This window comes from Montipora foliosa, chromosome 3 (genome assembly GCF_036669935.1).
Source record: "Montipora foliosa isolate CH-2021 chromosome 3, ASM3666993v2, whole genome shotgun sequence".
NCBI classification, from domain to species: Eukaryota; Metazoa; Cnidaria; class Anthozoa; order Scleractinia; family Acroporidae; genus Montipora; species Montipora foliosa.
In genome coordinates, this window is record NC_090871.1 from 31588393 (window position 1) to 31605892 (window position 17500).

At 40.8% G+C, this 17500-nt stretch overlaps 1 protein-coding gene across 2 annotated transcripts in view; it reads right to left on the reverse strand.

The window, feature by feature from the left end:
* Window positions 1–1239: 1239 nt before the first annotated feature.
* The window catches only part of LOC137997283 (uro-adherence factor A-like), a 34846-nt gene continuing 18585 nt past the window's right edge, over window positions 1240–17500 (reverse strand). The window contains exons 6-11 of one of the 2 annotated variants that reach the window (XM_068843187.1): window positions 16069–16363; window positions 14492–14643; window positions 12952–13052; window positions 12586–12704; window positions 9692–11996; window positions 1240–6865 (exon numbers count right to left, since the gene is read on the reverse strand). In XM_068843187.1, coding sequence (XP_068699288.1) covers window positions 4395–6865; window positions 9692–11996; window positions 12586–12704; window positions 12952–13052; window positions 14492–14643; window positions 16069–16363 — 5443 coding nt within the window. In that variant the 3' untranslated portion in view covers window positions 1240–4394. Of the gene's footprint in view, window positions 6866–9691; window positions 11997–12585; window positions 12705–12951; window positions 13065–14491; window positions 14644–16068; window positions 16364–17500 lie in introns of both variants that reach the window. The other variant, XM_068843186.1, reaches the window with a different exon arrangement.

The following is a 17500-nucleotide window of genomic DNA, read 5'->3' on the forward strand; positions in this document are numbered from 1 at the left end:
CCTCTGTCATTTTTTCCTTATTCTTTAAAATAAAACGTGATTCCAGTGTTGCCTTTTAAGTGGATTCATCTAACAACATCTAAACTAAAACACCTAAAATAACTACGGAGAGAATTTAACCATGGAAATTGCCTCAGTGATTTTTTTTCTAGCGACGACCCTGTCTGGGCTTGGTTTTTAAATCCTTTTATGGTGATCTATGAAAGGTCTGGGATATTTCAAGGTAAAACAAGCTTAAACATGTTTTACAGAGTGGCCAAACGGTATTAAACACCCTAAAAACATGTTTTATGAAGTCCTCTTCGTTCGCCCTTTTGAAAGAAATGAGCACGTTACACGACACCGCATGCATAGATACAACAAACTAGTCGAGAGCACGCATGCGCGCGTCAATCTGACATCGCAAGCTCGTCCCCAGAGTCCGTGTCTTGGTGCTGACCAAAAGAAAAGCGACTCTAGGGACGAGAAGTTGCTGACATCGGTCATCAAGACACGAGACCAAAGGAATGTTTTACGACGTTTTAACAAATGTTTGACCGAATCCAATCGTACCCAATAATTTTACCGTAAAACACTTCCCGTTTGGACAGGCCTTTATTTTGAGTTCCTTTTCCTCAGTTTGCAATAGAACTCGCTTTCAATTGAGTTGGCAAGCCTCTCTTTTTTCAAACGCAACTACATTTAATTTCCATGTTGAGTAGAATTTTAGTTTGATGCTTCGGATAGGTGTTTGTATACATCGTATTACAAGTTATTTTATTTTATTTTATTTCATTTGAATGTTAGTACACCCAGAGAAAAATATCAATAGAATATAGTTAGTAGTTACCAGTTAGTCTTACTTATCAACTGGTAAGGTTAACCTTTTTGAAATGAAATGACGAAAAAGCCTAAACATTCGTGATCTCACCCATGGCTTTTCCTGAAATAGCATCTGACTGTTCTTATTCTCGGAGGCCTGATCGGGTGCTTAGCGTTTGCATGAAAGTTGAAACTGTTTTGTTTAGTCTGTTTCTTTTCAGTGCTGTGTGCTTTGTTTACCGGCTGTTGTTGGTTTTTGTTATGTTTGTAAACAAGATTGCAAATGGGTCATTCACTTGAAGGGGGAGAGAGTATACTAAATTGGCCACTCCCTAGGCGGCTTTTCACGGCCAATGAAATAGTTGATGAATGTAAACATGCAATTTATTTTCTCATGGACGAAGAGGCAAAACCCGAGTCCCAATGACTCGAAACAAGTTTAAGCTGTATCTTTTATTGACTTAAACAGGACATACTACATCCTAGTTACGAATCCACGTTTTTATGTACAGCATATATTACAGCAGCACGTAACCATGACAACGTCCAACCCAGGACTAATGAGTAACACTGAACTGAATGATTGCAATTATACTCACGGTGAATTCATTTAAACAAAGGCCAACAAAGCAGACCTTTAAATTCTTTTCGGAACGTATATTTCAGTGACAAAAGTATGCAACCCCCTAAACGTTTCGATACTTAAATAAACCTTAAATGCGTTCGGTTTCTTAAATTCTCTCAGCATTAAGAGATTAAACCGATACGATCCCAACCTTCCCTTTATACAAATTAACAGCAAATTTTTACTGAAGTTCAACTTATCCTGCATGGATGAGCGATTTTTATACTTCATTCATATTCAATCATTTCAAAGCTGGAACGATTGCAAAATGATTTAAATTATTTTCCATAGCCAATATTTATATCTGCTCTCTACCTTTCTAAAATTCCTGTATACAATGCCCTTTACTGGGCTATCTGAGAACATGCTCAGAATCAAAATGAAATTCGAAAATTGTTTAGAATTGCATTCCCCAACACATTATTACTGAAAAAACAGCAAAATATTAACATTCCAACAGAAGTTAAACTTGGAATAATTTGTAAGATCTAGTAACGTATAACATAGCGACTAATTTCTATAATCAACGAGAAAATAAATTAAATCGAAATTACTATGGGCGTACTCAGTGAACGTGACACTGGAAGCTTAAGAAATGACGTCGTCGACGCGGGTGAACTACTAAGGTTTAATAAAAACTTCCCTCTGCACGTGCGATCTTCATCTTTGCTGTTAACCTACACATCTACGTGAAACAACCAAATTCGAGTTTCTGTGGAGGTCGTGTGCACCCAGCATAAATTTTCCCTTCAAACTTTGATCAAGTTCACATCATTCTAAGTCCTCGATGATTACTGCACGATTAACGTCTTGAATGATTCGAAATAATAGCGAAATGATCACAATATCGTAGGCCGTCGGTCTTGCTTGAATTTCCTTTTAAAAGAGCCGAGACAAAGGATTCAGCAAGTGTAACGTAATATGGACAAGGAAGATCCACAAAACCTTCTTTACAAATGATCAACTCACGTCTGAGTTACCAAAGGAGAGAAAGCAGCCTTGTTTTCTTCACTGGTTACAGATACTCGCGTTGCTTTTTCTGATTGGCTATTTTCGTTGTCTGCGTCAGTTTCGTTGAAACCAATGTAAGTTGATAAAAGGACTTACTTTTCATTGCGAATGCGGTCCCAACCAGGAACCCATCCTGGAGCGTGCAACTTCCATACAGCGTCTGTGAAACGGCGTTTTCACAAGTAGGTTTATTTTTAGACTAGCCCTTCCCGCGAATTAGGTCAAAAAACAAAGGCAGTTCCGGTTCGGTGACCCTATGACGTCAGCTTAATTTCTTGTAATTGGTCATCGGGCTCCTGTGGGAGTCTCATTAGCGGGAAATTCAATCTAAAAATAACCTTACTTGTGAAAACGCCGTTGCACAAGTATAATTAGGGAGCTTACGAAACGAGGACGACGACGGCTACGAGGACTTCATTTAAAAATACAAGTTCGCGTTATTCATATCACTACGAAACTATTTCATGTCGTTTCGCGTTAAAAACCTGTAGTAACTGACGAGGAATTAAACGGGTATGAGTGGGTTGGAAGCGTAGAGAGAGAACTGAAAATTCATCGTCATGTGCTAACGTCCTCCACAAAACCTTGAATTTAGTCATCTCACGTCGTCATTTAGGAGATCACGGCAAAGAAATGCACCAAAACGTAAAACGCACGTGCAGAGCCATTGTTTTTGCTCACTAAACCTATTGTTTTGTAGCGTCGTCGTTGCCGTCGGCGTCGTCGTTTCGTAAGCTCCCTATTAAGTTGCACGCTCCGGGTGATGGGCTCCTGTCCCAACTCAAATGAAAGCTACAGAGCTTCCCTTCCTTTTCCAAATCTAAAAACTACTTACATGCATCTTCGACCCTTAAAATTCAACCCCAAAATTTGTTTCCTGTGGTCTATTTATATGCTGTGCGACACAATTTCATTTTCACAACCTGGCCCCAGTTGTTCAAACGATGGATAGCGATATCCATCGGATAAATCACTATTCAGTGGATAAACACTAACAAAACCGATTGAGTTATCCAGATCACTATCCGGCGGATAGCGAAATCCATCGTTTGAACAACTGGGGCCTGCAGATTAAATTACTTGGTTCAGTCATCTGTTTGGATAAAAGCTTCTGAGCACTAAAAGCAGATGTAGTTGCATGCGGTTGTTCCGTTTGCAGACGAAACAGCCTTGAAAATGAGAGAGAAACGTCTACTTCCAAGAGACCATTTCTAAGTTCGTCTGAATCACCCTAAGCTTCGCTTTCGAGCTTCGCTCTTACGTTTTAGCATACACAAACACATCTTTAAATCTGAACCAAGACTGACCTTATTACGCGTAATGTTTTGCCAACAGTTTTTTTACTTCGACACGGTGGCTCGAAAGACCAATTTAAAATGATCAAAGATATTTTACCTTAACCATAAGACGTTTGTGGATATCGAGCTTTCAGACCACACAAATGCCAAGTAAAACGTCAATCATGTTCCCAGGGCCGTCCTTTTTCGCAGGCGAGAAGAGAACGAGGGCTCGGAACTAGCTCTGCGTTGACGCTTTGGCTCTCAATTGCGTCTTTCAACATTCTGATCGGTTCAATGTTGGTGTTTATAAACGCTGGCCACAGATTACAGTTCAGATTACAAGTAAAATCCGCTGTTATCTTCACGATATTTAAACCAGCGGAGAGATTTAGCATTGCGGTTTACAATCAACAGCAGACTTCAGGCGAAAATTTGCGCTTTGCCAAAAATTAAAGAAACTTGTTTTGACTTTGCTATATCCTCCGCATGTTATTTACAGATATTTAGCAACTTCTAAAAAGGAGACAAGTTAGAGTTACGGACTTTTCATGTTTTTATCACAAGCAGAAGACTGCGGCCGTTCGCGTTTAATGTAAACTCAATGCTTAACCTCAATCAACCAAAAACTGGACGATGGCAGGGGTTGCAGAATGGCGCTAGATTCCTTAGTCTACTTCTCACAGTTTAGTTTCGTCTGCATCGCTGTCATCGCCATGAAGTTCAAGAATCTCTTCAAACGCTGCCGTTACAGCTTTCAAAATATCTATCTGGCTTTTCGTCATTTCCGCTTTGTTGGCCATATTTGGACTATCACCGTCAACAGGCAAGGTATGTCTTTCAAGGTTTGTACTGAAGTCCTTATCCGATGTACCAAGAGTACTGTTTGATTCACTGAAATCATTTTCCGTATTTGTACTTTTTGCCTCTGAATCCTCAAACGTATCCTCAGGAGTTAAATAGTTGTCGTCAGAAGAACATTTTGTCGAAGACTCGGAGCTTAATTCTGGACTTGCTCTTTGTTTGTCGATGCTTTGATCTCGAGAAAAACTCGCTTGAGAAGATGCAGTTCGTGCCTGACATGATGAGGTGTCACTAGGCTGCGTTTCATCGGCAACAAAGTTTGAGAAATCGGAGGGGTTATCCATACCAGTCGACACCGCACAACTTGATTCTGGTAGGAGCTTCGAGGGAGACCCTGCACTGGACTGTTTGATATCCGCTTCACCAGATGCACAATCCGATATTACTTTGTCGCTGCTATTTTCCACGAAGCTTTGAGTTTGGGAATTACCGACAAATGGCGTGGAGTCTTCGTTCTCTAAATTAGAGTCCAGTGTCTCTTCAAAACTTTCGGGTTCTGATCCCTTGTTTTTATGAACGGACGTCATGGCATGCGAAACCTGGGCATGCTCGAAATCGGAAACCGCTGATTGAACAGTCTGCTCACACTGCACCTCCAACTTTCTGGAACACGTTGATATGAGTGGGAGCGTTGTCTCAAACGATTGCACTGTACGGACATTTCTCAAAGCTCTAGCACAGCAAGAAACAGTTCTCGATGTTTGGTTGGTTTCAAGGACATTTGATTGACGAAGTTCGTCACCGCCATCGTTTGTCTCAATCGACGGCAATGAAGAATTTTCTGTTAGACCAGAGTTTAATGAGACAAAATTTTCCTTCATGAAAAATGAGGTAGATTCGCCAAGATCTTGGCCCCCGCGACTCTCTGTCTCACAGTGTACGTCTGTCGTTTTGGAAACACCAAGTTGGCTGACAAAATCACTACTAACGCTCACTGTGGCGTCCTCCGTGTCAACGACGCTTGCTTGCGCTGCAGCCAAGCAGGTTTGATCAGCGTTACTAAGGTTGTCTTGTTTACCGTCTTGGATTCCCTCCAACGTGAATTCGTGATCTTCGGCATCACCAGATGTCCTTCGGTCACCGTCATTAGCCGACTCGGAAACGATTGAAACCGAAGATTGTCCATCGTTGGCGGCCAAAGCTGTCTCGATCGCAGGCTCTCCGACATCAATTCTCTCAATCTCTGTCCAAACATGATCATTAATTTCTTGCACAAGATAAAATGAAGTTGCTCCCGTTTCTAAAACACTGGCACAATTAGCATGGGCAAGAGGAGATGGTGAAATCGAATTTGTTTGACTGCTAGATTTAACAGCAACGTTTTCCTGTATGTTCTCAACTAATTCGAATTGCGTCTCGCATACATATTTCTCGTCTAAGGAATTCTCCTTATCTTTTTCAACAACATCAGCTTCCTCTCTTTCGAAAGAGTTTCCCCAGCTTGTGTCTAAATCACATTTAACGTTATCTTTAAGGCCTTCAATATTATCCTGGGGAATATTCACGATTTCTCCTTCGAGCGTGATGGTATTGCTGTCCACTGCGAGGTCAGTTTCGTCCGTAAAACGACCACCCGTCAAGTCGCTGCCATGAACACTTTCATTCTCGACTTCAGCCACTGTTTCGACAATACTTCGTTCACTTTCGATGATGACTTCGTTGTGATTTTCGAGACTCGATTCACTGAATCTGTATGTGGAATGCTGATCTTCCGTGTCAAGCAAGCTGATTTTCTGAAATCCTGAATTTATCTCTGATGATGGACTTTCAAGTTCATTCCCAGTTGAAGCAAAATCTTTCTCACCCACTCCTCCCTCCTCCGTTGGCAACATACCTTGTGATGCTTTGTTAAACGCTTGAGTAACATTCTGGTAAATATGATAAAGCTGTTCGTGTAATTCTGGGTCACTGATTTCAGACTTCACAGAAGCGAAGGCCAAAAAGTTCTCGTACATGTGACTCAGATCTTCAATACTCGAAAGTCTGTTCATTCTTTTTGAGTTTTGAGGTTCTAAAGAGGTAGTCTCACCACCATTACGTTCGCTTTCGTTATTCGTAGATTTGTCATCTTCAGATTGTAATGGAAATGAGTTGGTTTCATCAACTGGCTCATCCGCTTGCAAACCTGTTGAACCAGAAATACTTGTTTCCTCCTCCCCACTGTTGTTTTGTATGAAGACACTGTCCAGTGAACCAATGGAAATAGGGGACTGGAGAGGGATGGAGTCTGCAGCTGTATGTTTGGAGAAATAAATACCTGGCGATGCTATGTCACTTTCACTGGACCCTGTAAAGGAAAACAAATCAATATTAATTGCAGCTTATTCTCTTTGCCACCACTGCACCAGGTGGAACAGGTTTACCCCTGATCATGTAATTCATAAGTGAGTGCAAGTCAAAGTTTGAGTACCTACAAATCTGCAAGGGTTGAAACGTGCAACCCCAATCTCGACCCCAGAGCTCCTCTCCTGACTGAAGGAGAGAAAAGTTCTGGGGAACTCTGAAACAAAGTGTCTTCTCATTAGTGTTCGTGAAGAACAACGTACGGAAAGGGTCTCTGATTGGTGCATTCATTTTAGCACTAGGAGTGAGCAGGCGCTGAAATATTCAAATAACCACTTTTTTGCTATATAAACCCTACGGAGCATGTTCTCCTACAGTTTCCCCAAAGCCTTGGGTCGATCCGAGGCTCTGGTAACGAGAAAGCGTGCAGCCCCTTATGTTTTTCCTTTACGTACGTTACTACGCAGTGTTCGTACCCCGAAATTTCCGGCCCAAACGATTCATGGACACCACATTTCTCTTTTTAAAGACTCCACGCAGTACTAAATAAAACTAATGCACAAATTTCCCCTTTTTTGTTGCTTTGTTTCTGCCAAGATCACAATAGTATAGACTAAAACAGTGGACAGCGTTGAAGGTGCGCTCTGATTGGCTATTCATCTCTCAGCAACTCGCGCGGGATTTGGACCCGAAAATATTGTAATCGTTGCAAAATGAGGGCAGTAGGTCTAATTAACACAAAAACAAAACAATGAAAAAGTGGTCGCCATTTGTGAAAGTGGTCAATATCCACCACTAGTCACCTCCACTTCGGTCAATAGTTGTTAATTGTCCTATCACGCACTTGATAATCTCGGTTGGACGCCATAAGCGGCAAGTGTAAAAGGACTTAAAGGCACGTGCAAACCTTTAAATGTAACAATTGTAAAACCAGCAACTATTCTTAATCACATCACTGCACTGCTGTGACGCAGTTTTAGTTTACAAATATTGTACTCAGGATGTGACGTCACGTTAGGAGAGTTAAGCCCAGTGTTTCCTTTTTCTGTACAACAAAGGAAGAACGTCATAAATAAAAATTCATACAAGCCATAACACTTGTTACGTCCTTTGACTGACATGCAGACATGGGTACTTCAGTTCCTTAATATTTACATCCCCTCGCAATCAGTGCAAAACGGAGGCAGTAAATGTTCGATGCACGACACGACTTACAAGAAGAAAAAGAAAGAAAAAAGAAACCCCCAAATGAAGTGAAAAATGCCGATGGACTGAAAGAAAACGGTAAACAAAAACGCATTGATCAACTGAAATTTGAAACGGCTCCATATAAAACGCTCGACGGTGAAGTGTGGGCGGGAAGAATGATCACCACAATTATTTAATTCTTAACAACGGATATTGAGTTTCTCAGTGTTGAGCTCACACAGATCATATACTGCACGATGGCGTCAAGTGTTTCCAAGCTGAAATATTTGTGGTGGGAAACGAAATTTCAAAGTATGCAAACGTTCAGAATTGTGTTAGTGTTGAATTGGGTTACGATTGGCTATTTATCACCCCATATCCAACGCGCGCTGATATAACAATACTTAAGGTGGCTGAACACACCTTTTCCTCGGTAAGTGGTATTCATTGAAGGCTGATGCGGATTTTTGAAAACAAAACTATTGGCGAGTACAGGGAAAACATTTTTTCTCCTTCTCGCGATGGTGTTGGAAATGCGGTGTAAATTAGCTTCCATTACGTTTTAGAAGTGATAATCTTTCTAAGGATACTGGCAAAGCGTAGCGCATGCGCATTAGCTCAAAAACTTGAGACCAACAGCGGTTGGCTGTTTTACCAAATTTCTCGCAAACCCGTCGTTAGATTTTGTAGACATTTGGAATTAACATAGTTCCGACTTCAAATAAGTCGTTCACACTAAAAAAAATAGAAATTTAACAGACAAAAATTTGGGAAAACTGACAAACGTCTATCAGCGAATTATAAAAAATCTGTCGAAATTCTATGATAACAGCTTTTAAACGCACTTTATTTCTATATTTTTAGCAAGAAAATGCTGCAAAAAAATTAATGAGTGAATTTTGCATACATGAAAAATAAGCATCCTTTCGGCCTTGTATTATTCTCGATGCGCTACAACGGTAACTGCCTGCAGAGCACATTGACTGTCGAAAATATAAACTTTCGTGGTAGATTTTACAGAACTCATCAGTGACCAAGTTTGAGCTTCCAGGCAAAAACTGTTGAAATACGGTAGAAATGGAAGTATACAAGTGCTTAAAACTGTGTTCAGTCACCTAGAGTGCCATTACAATAAAAAATTCACTTTCTTTTTTTTCAAACTAAGAAATTTTGTGTGATTAACCAAATAACATTGAGCTTAAATTTAGATTCAAAGGCTACTGGTATTTTTTGAGTACAGATTGAGTCCGCCATTCCTTTCGTTCACAACTGAAGAATGCACTGTGTGAATGCAGAATATTAATTACAGAAGACACGAGTATAATTGACTGAAAGCTCGAAAATCCCGTGTCGTATGCCGAAATCAGTCATGTACATTAGGCGTTTAATTTTTCCTCGATCCAGCTCTCTCATCTCAGGACCACAAATACAAAACTTTTAACCTGAAATAAATAACATTCTGCTTGAAAAGAAGACTTTACAGGTCTAAAGATAGTGACCGAAGTAGCGCTTTACACAATTCGGCCATTTTCGACTGATTTCTTTGCCACATAAGCGCCGTTTGCTTCAATATGCCTCAACAAGTTACGTGAACCAGCCAAATGCTAAATGTCATTAGACAACAAACAAGTTGATAACCTACCTGTAAAGTCATCAGTGCTTTTCTCCAAACTCAAACTTCGAATGCGCCTACGCTGGCGCTCAGAGCGGTCCTGAAGTACAGCGGTTTTCACAGAAATGACAGTTGTCCACTTCTCCAAGTCACTGCGGGTTAACGTACGGAAAAACACCGACTGGTTATCACCATAATCGATTCGAAATCGGTAGACACAAGCGTCAATGTCGCTTGTATCCAGGACCTTAGCATCAAACAAAGGAATGACTTTGATGGGCCTGTCAGATGCTTCATTTTCAAATACTTGTAAGAGTTCATCTTTCTGTAAGCACCATCTTCGAACCTGACTGCTGTATAATGCAGTAGTGATCAGTTCCATAAGATAACCGGAGTATTTGCCTTCGCTATCAAATAAACTGCCACAAGAAAACCTTTTCCAAGTCCTATTAGCAGCCGATTTGCCTGACCTCTCCCTCATTTTCACCTCAAGTTTTTCTGAAGATGCTCGCCAAGGTGCTCTGAACTCCGACCGATTAAACTTTCGGAAGAAGGTGGAATCTTCGGTTGCTCGTCGGAAGAGCTTTTGCCCGCTGGCCCTCCCTTCGCTCAATACTTTGAGAGCGTTTATCTCTTTCTCGTTGCTCTTGGCCGCGCTCTTGAGATCGTTATCACTTGAAGAGCGCCGACCATTTGATCTCCACCTACTCGGAGTTTTAAACACTGGTTGATCTTCAGGTAGAGCGTGACAATACCTTGCCAATACACTCAACCAATGCCGCGCCGAGTCCTCATCAATAACTCTAAAACAAAGTTTCTCTTCTCCGTTAATAACACAAAATCCAAACATCTCTGCCTCCATGTCACTCTGGTCTTGTACCTGCATCTCAGAAAGTTCCCATTCAAATGACGCCTTCTTCGAATCCTGGTTGTTATAAACACTAAACTTGTCACTTGTCGCTACACACCACCGACGCAGAACCGTTCGTGCTCCGTGAGCTTCCCGCACTTCTTGCAAATAACCGCTCATGAGTCTATCAGTGGCGCTAGACGATCCTTCCTTTGCTTTAGTGTCGCACTGTGCTGTTGTTGAAACTGGCTTATGGTCTTCAGTTTGTAACGCCTCGCTTCGAGTCCTCCGATGTATTTTCTTCCTGGCAAAGGTTGGTGAAGTGAGACGACCACTACACTTCGGCCGCTCGTCGTCGCTCGAATTACGATATTCGGTAACCGATGCCAGCATTCGAAGCCATCGGTTCAGATCGAATTTATCCAAAGCGTCAAACACAATCTTTTCGTTGCCGTGACGAACCTGAAATCTGTTCACATTGCTTTCCTTATTGCTTAAATTCGAAATTACCGAGTTGACTAGCGGGAATTTATTAAGAGGATCGGTCGCTTTGTGATCAGAGAACACCAAGAGTTCCTTCTCTTTAATCGTACACCATCTTGATTTGGCACTGTTCTCACCAGAAACGGTTGTTTCAACTTGAGTTAAGAGTCCACCAAACACCGCAAGCGTATTGACATCCGTAGATGGAAGTTCCGATGACTGCCCTTCGGTCGGCGCACCCTCCAAATCATAAGAGTCATGCGTTTTACGAAATATATCTCGCACGTTCATACGTTGAGACAGTTTCATCCTGATCGATGATCTCACTTTACCAGGCGCTAAAGCGTATATCTCGTCTTTGAGTTTGTTTGCAGCACGCGCACTCTTCGAGCGTACGGTTCCTCGTTCAAAATTTCCTCCTCCTTCTTCGCTACCGCTAAACTCTGGTTTTCTCGATGGCTCTGCCGCCACGTCTAGCGTTGGGCTTTCCACTCGTTGCTTTGTAAAAAACTCTAACAAACCCAACCATTTCTGATAGTCCTCTTTGACCGTGGTTTGCAAGATCGTTTCTTTGCCTTCTTTATCTTCTAGGGAGAACGCAAATTTGTTACGGCTCTCGTCGCTTTTGTCCGTAAGCCACATGTCCACAAGCGAGAGCTTGTGCTGCGGAGTTTCTTCACTTTCGCTATTGTACAAAATCAAAACTGCATTCTTGACAACACACCATCTACGTAGATGCGTCGTGCTAAACTTATTGTACTTCACTTCAGTAAGATTGCCACAAATGCGGCCTTTGTCAAATAAATTTACCAAGTGAGCAAATGTCTGTGAATGTTTTCTTCTCGTGCTTTGGGGCTTGTTCTTAGTAGGGTTGGTGAGGTTCGATGACATTGTGTTCACTCGTAACCTGGGGTCGTAGGTAAGAGCCCTTGATAGCTTCTTCCTTTTTAATGTCTCCGTCCAGCGCACGTCCTTTTTCATGGTAGAATCTTCTGACCTTTCCTATTAAAAGTAAAAAGAAAAAGTTGGCCTAAGGTTACAAAGACGGTCTGAGCAAACTTTTGAATGGACGAATTTTGTACCTGGACCAGCCGTTTACACGGAAATGCAAAAATTATGTTGTAGATTGCATTTGTGTTTCCAAACTTGCGTGAATTTTCTTTTAGATTAACATAATTAGACAAGACGTTGTTGTGTTTGAAAGGCCAGTCAAGAGCGTAAGCAGAGCCCTTTAAGACAAGACAAGGACTGCGACAGTTGCACTCTTGCGAAGAGCAAGAGATAGTGGAGCGTAATTCAGGAGACTAGCACAAGTTAAACAACGCCTTTACTATTCTCTGAGCTGGTCTGTTTCTAAACGTTGTTCAGTTGGCTATGCACCGATGTGAGATTCAAAAGTCTGGTAGAAACATTGATTATGGTAGTCACCTTTTAGAATTCCCTTATTCAATAGGGCATGTGTGTTTGCAGTGATTAGGCGAGTCTATATGCCAGGCCAAGCAAAGCCCCTCCCCTCCCCTCTGCTCCATTCAGTTCATGACAAATTGGCAGTACCGTTACTTTTCTTATAATCCACAATTCAGGAACTTACCTTTGTCGTAGTTTGAGTGCGTTGCGCATGCCCCTGATCCATAGGTTCAGGCTTAGCCTGTCCATCAACTGACTCACTAATAAACATGCTGTGAGGAGGACTCATGGTAGATGGTGTCTCTGAAATGACAACAATAAACCAGTTAAAAAAACGTTGACACCGAAGACCGTGGAACAGCCATTTTGAAATTTCGATAAAGAATTCTCTTGCACCTAGAGACGTTCCAGGCTTATAAACTTTGAGGTCAAATGTCCTTTGAAAAAAGGCAATGTTTGAACCACTAATAAACTGCTAGGCACATTAATTAACTTAATAACAATGGAATATCACAAGACGGCGTTTCAATTGGCCGTCAATTGTTCTTACTTGTTCCTTCATTATCGCCTTGTTTTCCTTTCCTTTTCTTCTGCACTCTTTCTATGACTTGGTTTTCCAAAGGCTGTTGAACTTCTGGGGTGATTGTTTGGCTTTGAATTGAATTAAAAATGGGTCACATTGTAAAGGTAATTCAGTAACGCACAAGTTTTCCAACATGGGTCTATACTACTTTTTGCGAAGGCGCAGGGACAATCTACAGAGGGCCCTGTATATTTTTGGCATTAGTCACGTGTCGTATTCATTAGTCAACATGTCACTGCTGGTGTTTTCAGTTTTGCGCAAATGATTATTTCATAATAATAATAATAATAATAATAATAATAATAATAATAATAATAATAATGATAAATAATAATAATAATCATCATCATTATTGTTATTGTGGATTCAGCACCGGCTTTTCCAAAAGTTGGATCCGGGTTATCTTCTTGGGGGGCCAGGCAACAACAATTTGCCTAAGGAAACCCAAATTTTATGATGGCTTTCATCGCTCCAGAACCTTTCTCAGAATTCTTGATGTGCCAAGGAGAGCGCTATTATTATTATTATTATTATTATTATTATTATTATTATTATTATTACAATAATAAGAGAGCTACACTGCAACAATTTCATGGATCAGGGCAACAAAAGTGTCCTTTGCAATTTTGCGGAGCGCACTCCTATGCCTAAGGGGATCGAGAACACCGAGAAGGAGGAACTTAGACGTTAAAGACAGTGATCTAGAAATAGAGATGGGTCAAGCAGGACTTCCCTAGACCTGACAGTTATAGATATTTTACTAGTGGATGTACATAGAAATTTTTTTTTAGTCTATAAACAGTTGTTTACATTTCCTTTGTTGAAAACCACCAGACCACCAAGAAGTCATTTTTTTAAAACTATAGTAGTGCTGAATTTGTATTTAATTTTTAATTTGAGAAAGGTTTAATAAAATTATAATTATAATTATTATTATTATTATTTTAGTCTTGATAAACTCATGTAAGAAAAAAATTACGCCTGAAAAATTCAAGTACTGATGGCCGATACGAAATAAGTAAATAAGACACAAGGGAACAGGCGTCACTCACAAAACCTATCAGACTATGGCCCAGTGGTTGTATCGCAGTCTTAACGAAATAACGAAAATCGCAGCAGATGTCAAAAGATGTACCAGCAAATCGGGTTTGACGCAAGGCTCAATTTGATCTTCCCTTTTAGACATTTTCAGAATAATCATAATTACGGTAAATTTAATTAAGTGGCTCTGTTTTCATGTTGCAAAAATGGTCAGTGTAAAATGAGGGTTGTGGACCAGGGACAAACTGAAGACTCAGGGAATGGCCAACCCTTTACTAACGTTTTTTAAATTTATTTTTTATTTTCCTCCAATTCATTCAACATTGCATGAATTAGAAGAAATAACATCCAGTCGAGAGGGCCATCTCTAGGTTAACAACAGCAATATTGCGCTCCAGTCGACAGATGTGATATACACTGAATCAGAACGGCACTAAGTAATGGCCTCAACAGACAGTAAACAAACCTTGTTTCACATGAAAGAACCATGCTGCTATCAGCAGATTGTAAACTGCTTTGCTCTTCACTGGTATGCGATATGTTACGACTCTTGTTCCTTTCCACAAGACCATCCAAATCATCCAGGATCTCAACACTGTCATCATCAGAAAGTCTTCCCTTTATATAAAAACAATAACAACGACAATGGAAATGGCAATTACAACGACTGGCACTAGCAATGGCAATGGCAATGGCAATGACAGGCACTGATACTGGCACTGGCACTGGCACTGGCAATGACAGTCACAGTGGAAATGACTATGGCAATGGCAACAACAATGACCGACAATGGCAATTACAACGACTGGCACTAGCAATGGCAATGGCAATGGCAATGACAGGCACTGGTACTGGCACTGGCACTGGCACTGGCAATGACAGTCACAGTGGAAATGACTATGACAATGGCAACAACAATGACCGACAATGGCAATGGAAACGACTGGCACTAGCAATGGCAATGGCAATGGCAATGACAGGCGCTGGTACTGGCCCTGGCAATGACAGTCACAGTGGAAATGACTATGGCAATGGCAACAACAATGACCGACAATGGCAATTACAACGACTGGCACTAGCAATGGCAATGGCAATGGCAATGACAGGCACTGGTACTGGCACTGGCACTGGCACTGGCAATGACAGTCACAGTGGAAATGACTATGGCAATGGCAACAACAATGACCGACAATGGCAATTACAACGACTGGCACTAGCAATGGCAATGGCAATGGCAATGACAGGCACTGGTACTGGCACTGGCACTGGCACTGGCAATGACAGTCACAGTGGAAATGACTATGGCAATGGCAACAACAATGACCGACAATGGCAATGGAAACGACTGGCACTAGCAATGGCAATGGCAATGGCAATGACAGGCGCTGGTACTGGCCCTGGCAATGACAGTCACAGTGGAAATGACTATGGCAATGGCAACAACAATGACCGACAATTGCAATGGAAACGACTGGCACTGGAAATGGCAATGGCAATGGCAATGACAGGCACTGGTAATTAACTACATGTAAATTTTGGACTAAAAATCCAAAGTCCTGTACACACACATCAACAGATCACTTCAACATGACCAACGACTTGCATAACACCATGAAGTATAATTAAATTTTCAACTTGAAATAGACAAAATTAAAGGAGGACTGGCAACTTGAAACGACAAATTAAAAATACAAATCAGCCAGGTGATAATACTCTGACAGGTTTCTCAACAGAACTTTGAACAGCTATTTCTGTGCTACAGCCAAAACAGTGAAGTACATGGCCTCAACCTACTAGTGGGGTCCAAGAGCACTCTCCCCAGGAAATTTCTTTATCAAGAGGGTCGAAAATACGTTTTCCTTCATTCTGAGGTAATATTCTCTCATTTTTTTTTCAAATGACTTTTTGTGCATTTAAAATCTGTTTGGTGGGTCTGAGAAATGAAAAGACTGCGTATTTTTAGTGTAAAGACACAAATATGCATGCACAAACTCAGACAAAAATGAGAGAGAGAGAGAGAGAGTAAGAGATGTGCAAACTCACTTCACTGCTCAGCAAGGATTCCTGTGATTTGCTTTTTATCTCATCCTCTGACTGTTCAGCACAAAAGTATGGTGGATAAGGTGCAATGACATCCAGCCTTCCTGTTGAAGCTAATGACAAAACATCTATCCACCGCTCAATTGAGACCCGCGAATCCGTAGCAAAATAATGTGTATCATGACTGGGATGAGAGATCTTGATGCAGTAGCTTTTCTTAGACTCTTTGCTATCCATTAGATTAATGTCATACCCAAAGATTGGCAATTCAAGGGAAGGTTTCTGGTCAGCTGGATTCCTGACAAAAAAGTTACAAGAAACTGATATTTAGACTAAAACAAGTGAGACAGCATCAATCTTCTAAGTGTTCACATATACAGTGTAAATGGTTTGCAACCAATCTCTGGGGACACATATCATACAATAGACCATATTCATATTCTCGGTATTGGACTGGAACTAGCTTGCAATGGAGGCTAATGTGGGGGAATCTTTTCAAATGCAAATACTTTCTAATATATTCCCCCGCATTAGCCTCCATTGCAAGCTTGTTCCAGTCCAATACCTAGAATACGAATATGGTCTATTACTGGTGGAGGAACAAAAGGAGCTAATGAGAGATCTCTTATTATCGTCCACCAACATAGCAGTGACCACATGACATGAAAACACCTACATGTATAGTGCTATGATGCCTTCTAGGATGTAACTTAGGTGAAGGGAAAATATCTTTTTACCAAAACAACTGACTTTGCATTGAAAAGTGGGGTATAGATATTATGTCAATTTTAATAAGTACCACAAAGTTCACCTTGCTCTTCTCCCTCACTTCGACATAACTAATGTCTAGGAATACAGACATTTAACATTACAAAGTGTCACCCAAACTTAGTTCGTCTTAAGATTTTCAGTTACAGTGAAATTGTGATATAATGTAAAATACAAAGTTCTTTCTTTGTTCCATTTCTTTTACAAAATACTATTCTTTAATACAGTGTATGTCTTTCAGATAGCATGTGTGCTGTGATTGGCTAATTTAGTGGGCTGTATTTAACTGTATGGCCTGCTCAATTTGAAATTTTGATGCAACACTTTTCTAGCAAGTTTTTGATATTGTTTGTGTGAAATAAACTTGTGAAACTGTTTGAATCTTCCAAGCAATTATTCAAAAAGCCAATGAGGTTTATTTGTTTTCAGATTTTTATGCATGCCCAACATTTGTGGCAATCAAATGTGTTCTGCTTGATTTCAACTTGTTTCCTTTCCTGCCAGGGCTTTCAATTGAAGCCGGCTACTGCCGGAGCTCAGGTGGCAGTGGGTCATCAATTCATTGGCTACTTGGTCTACAACTACTTCAAAAACAAACTTCTTAAAATTTTTACAGCCTAACTACTCAATAGTGCAAAAAATGTTCAAAATTTGCCTACACCTGTGT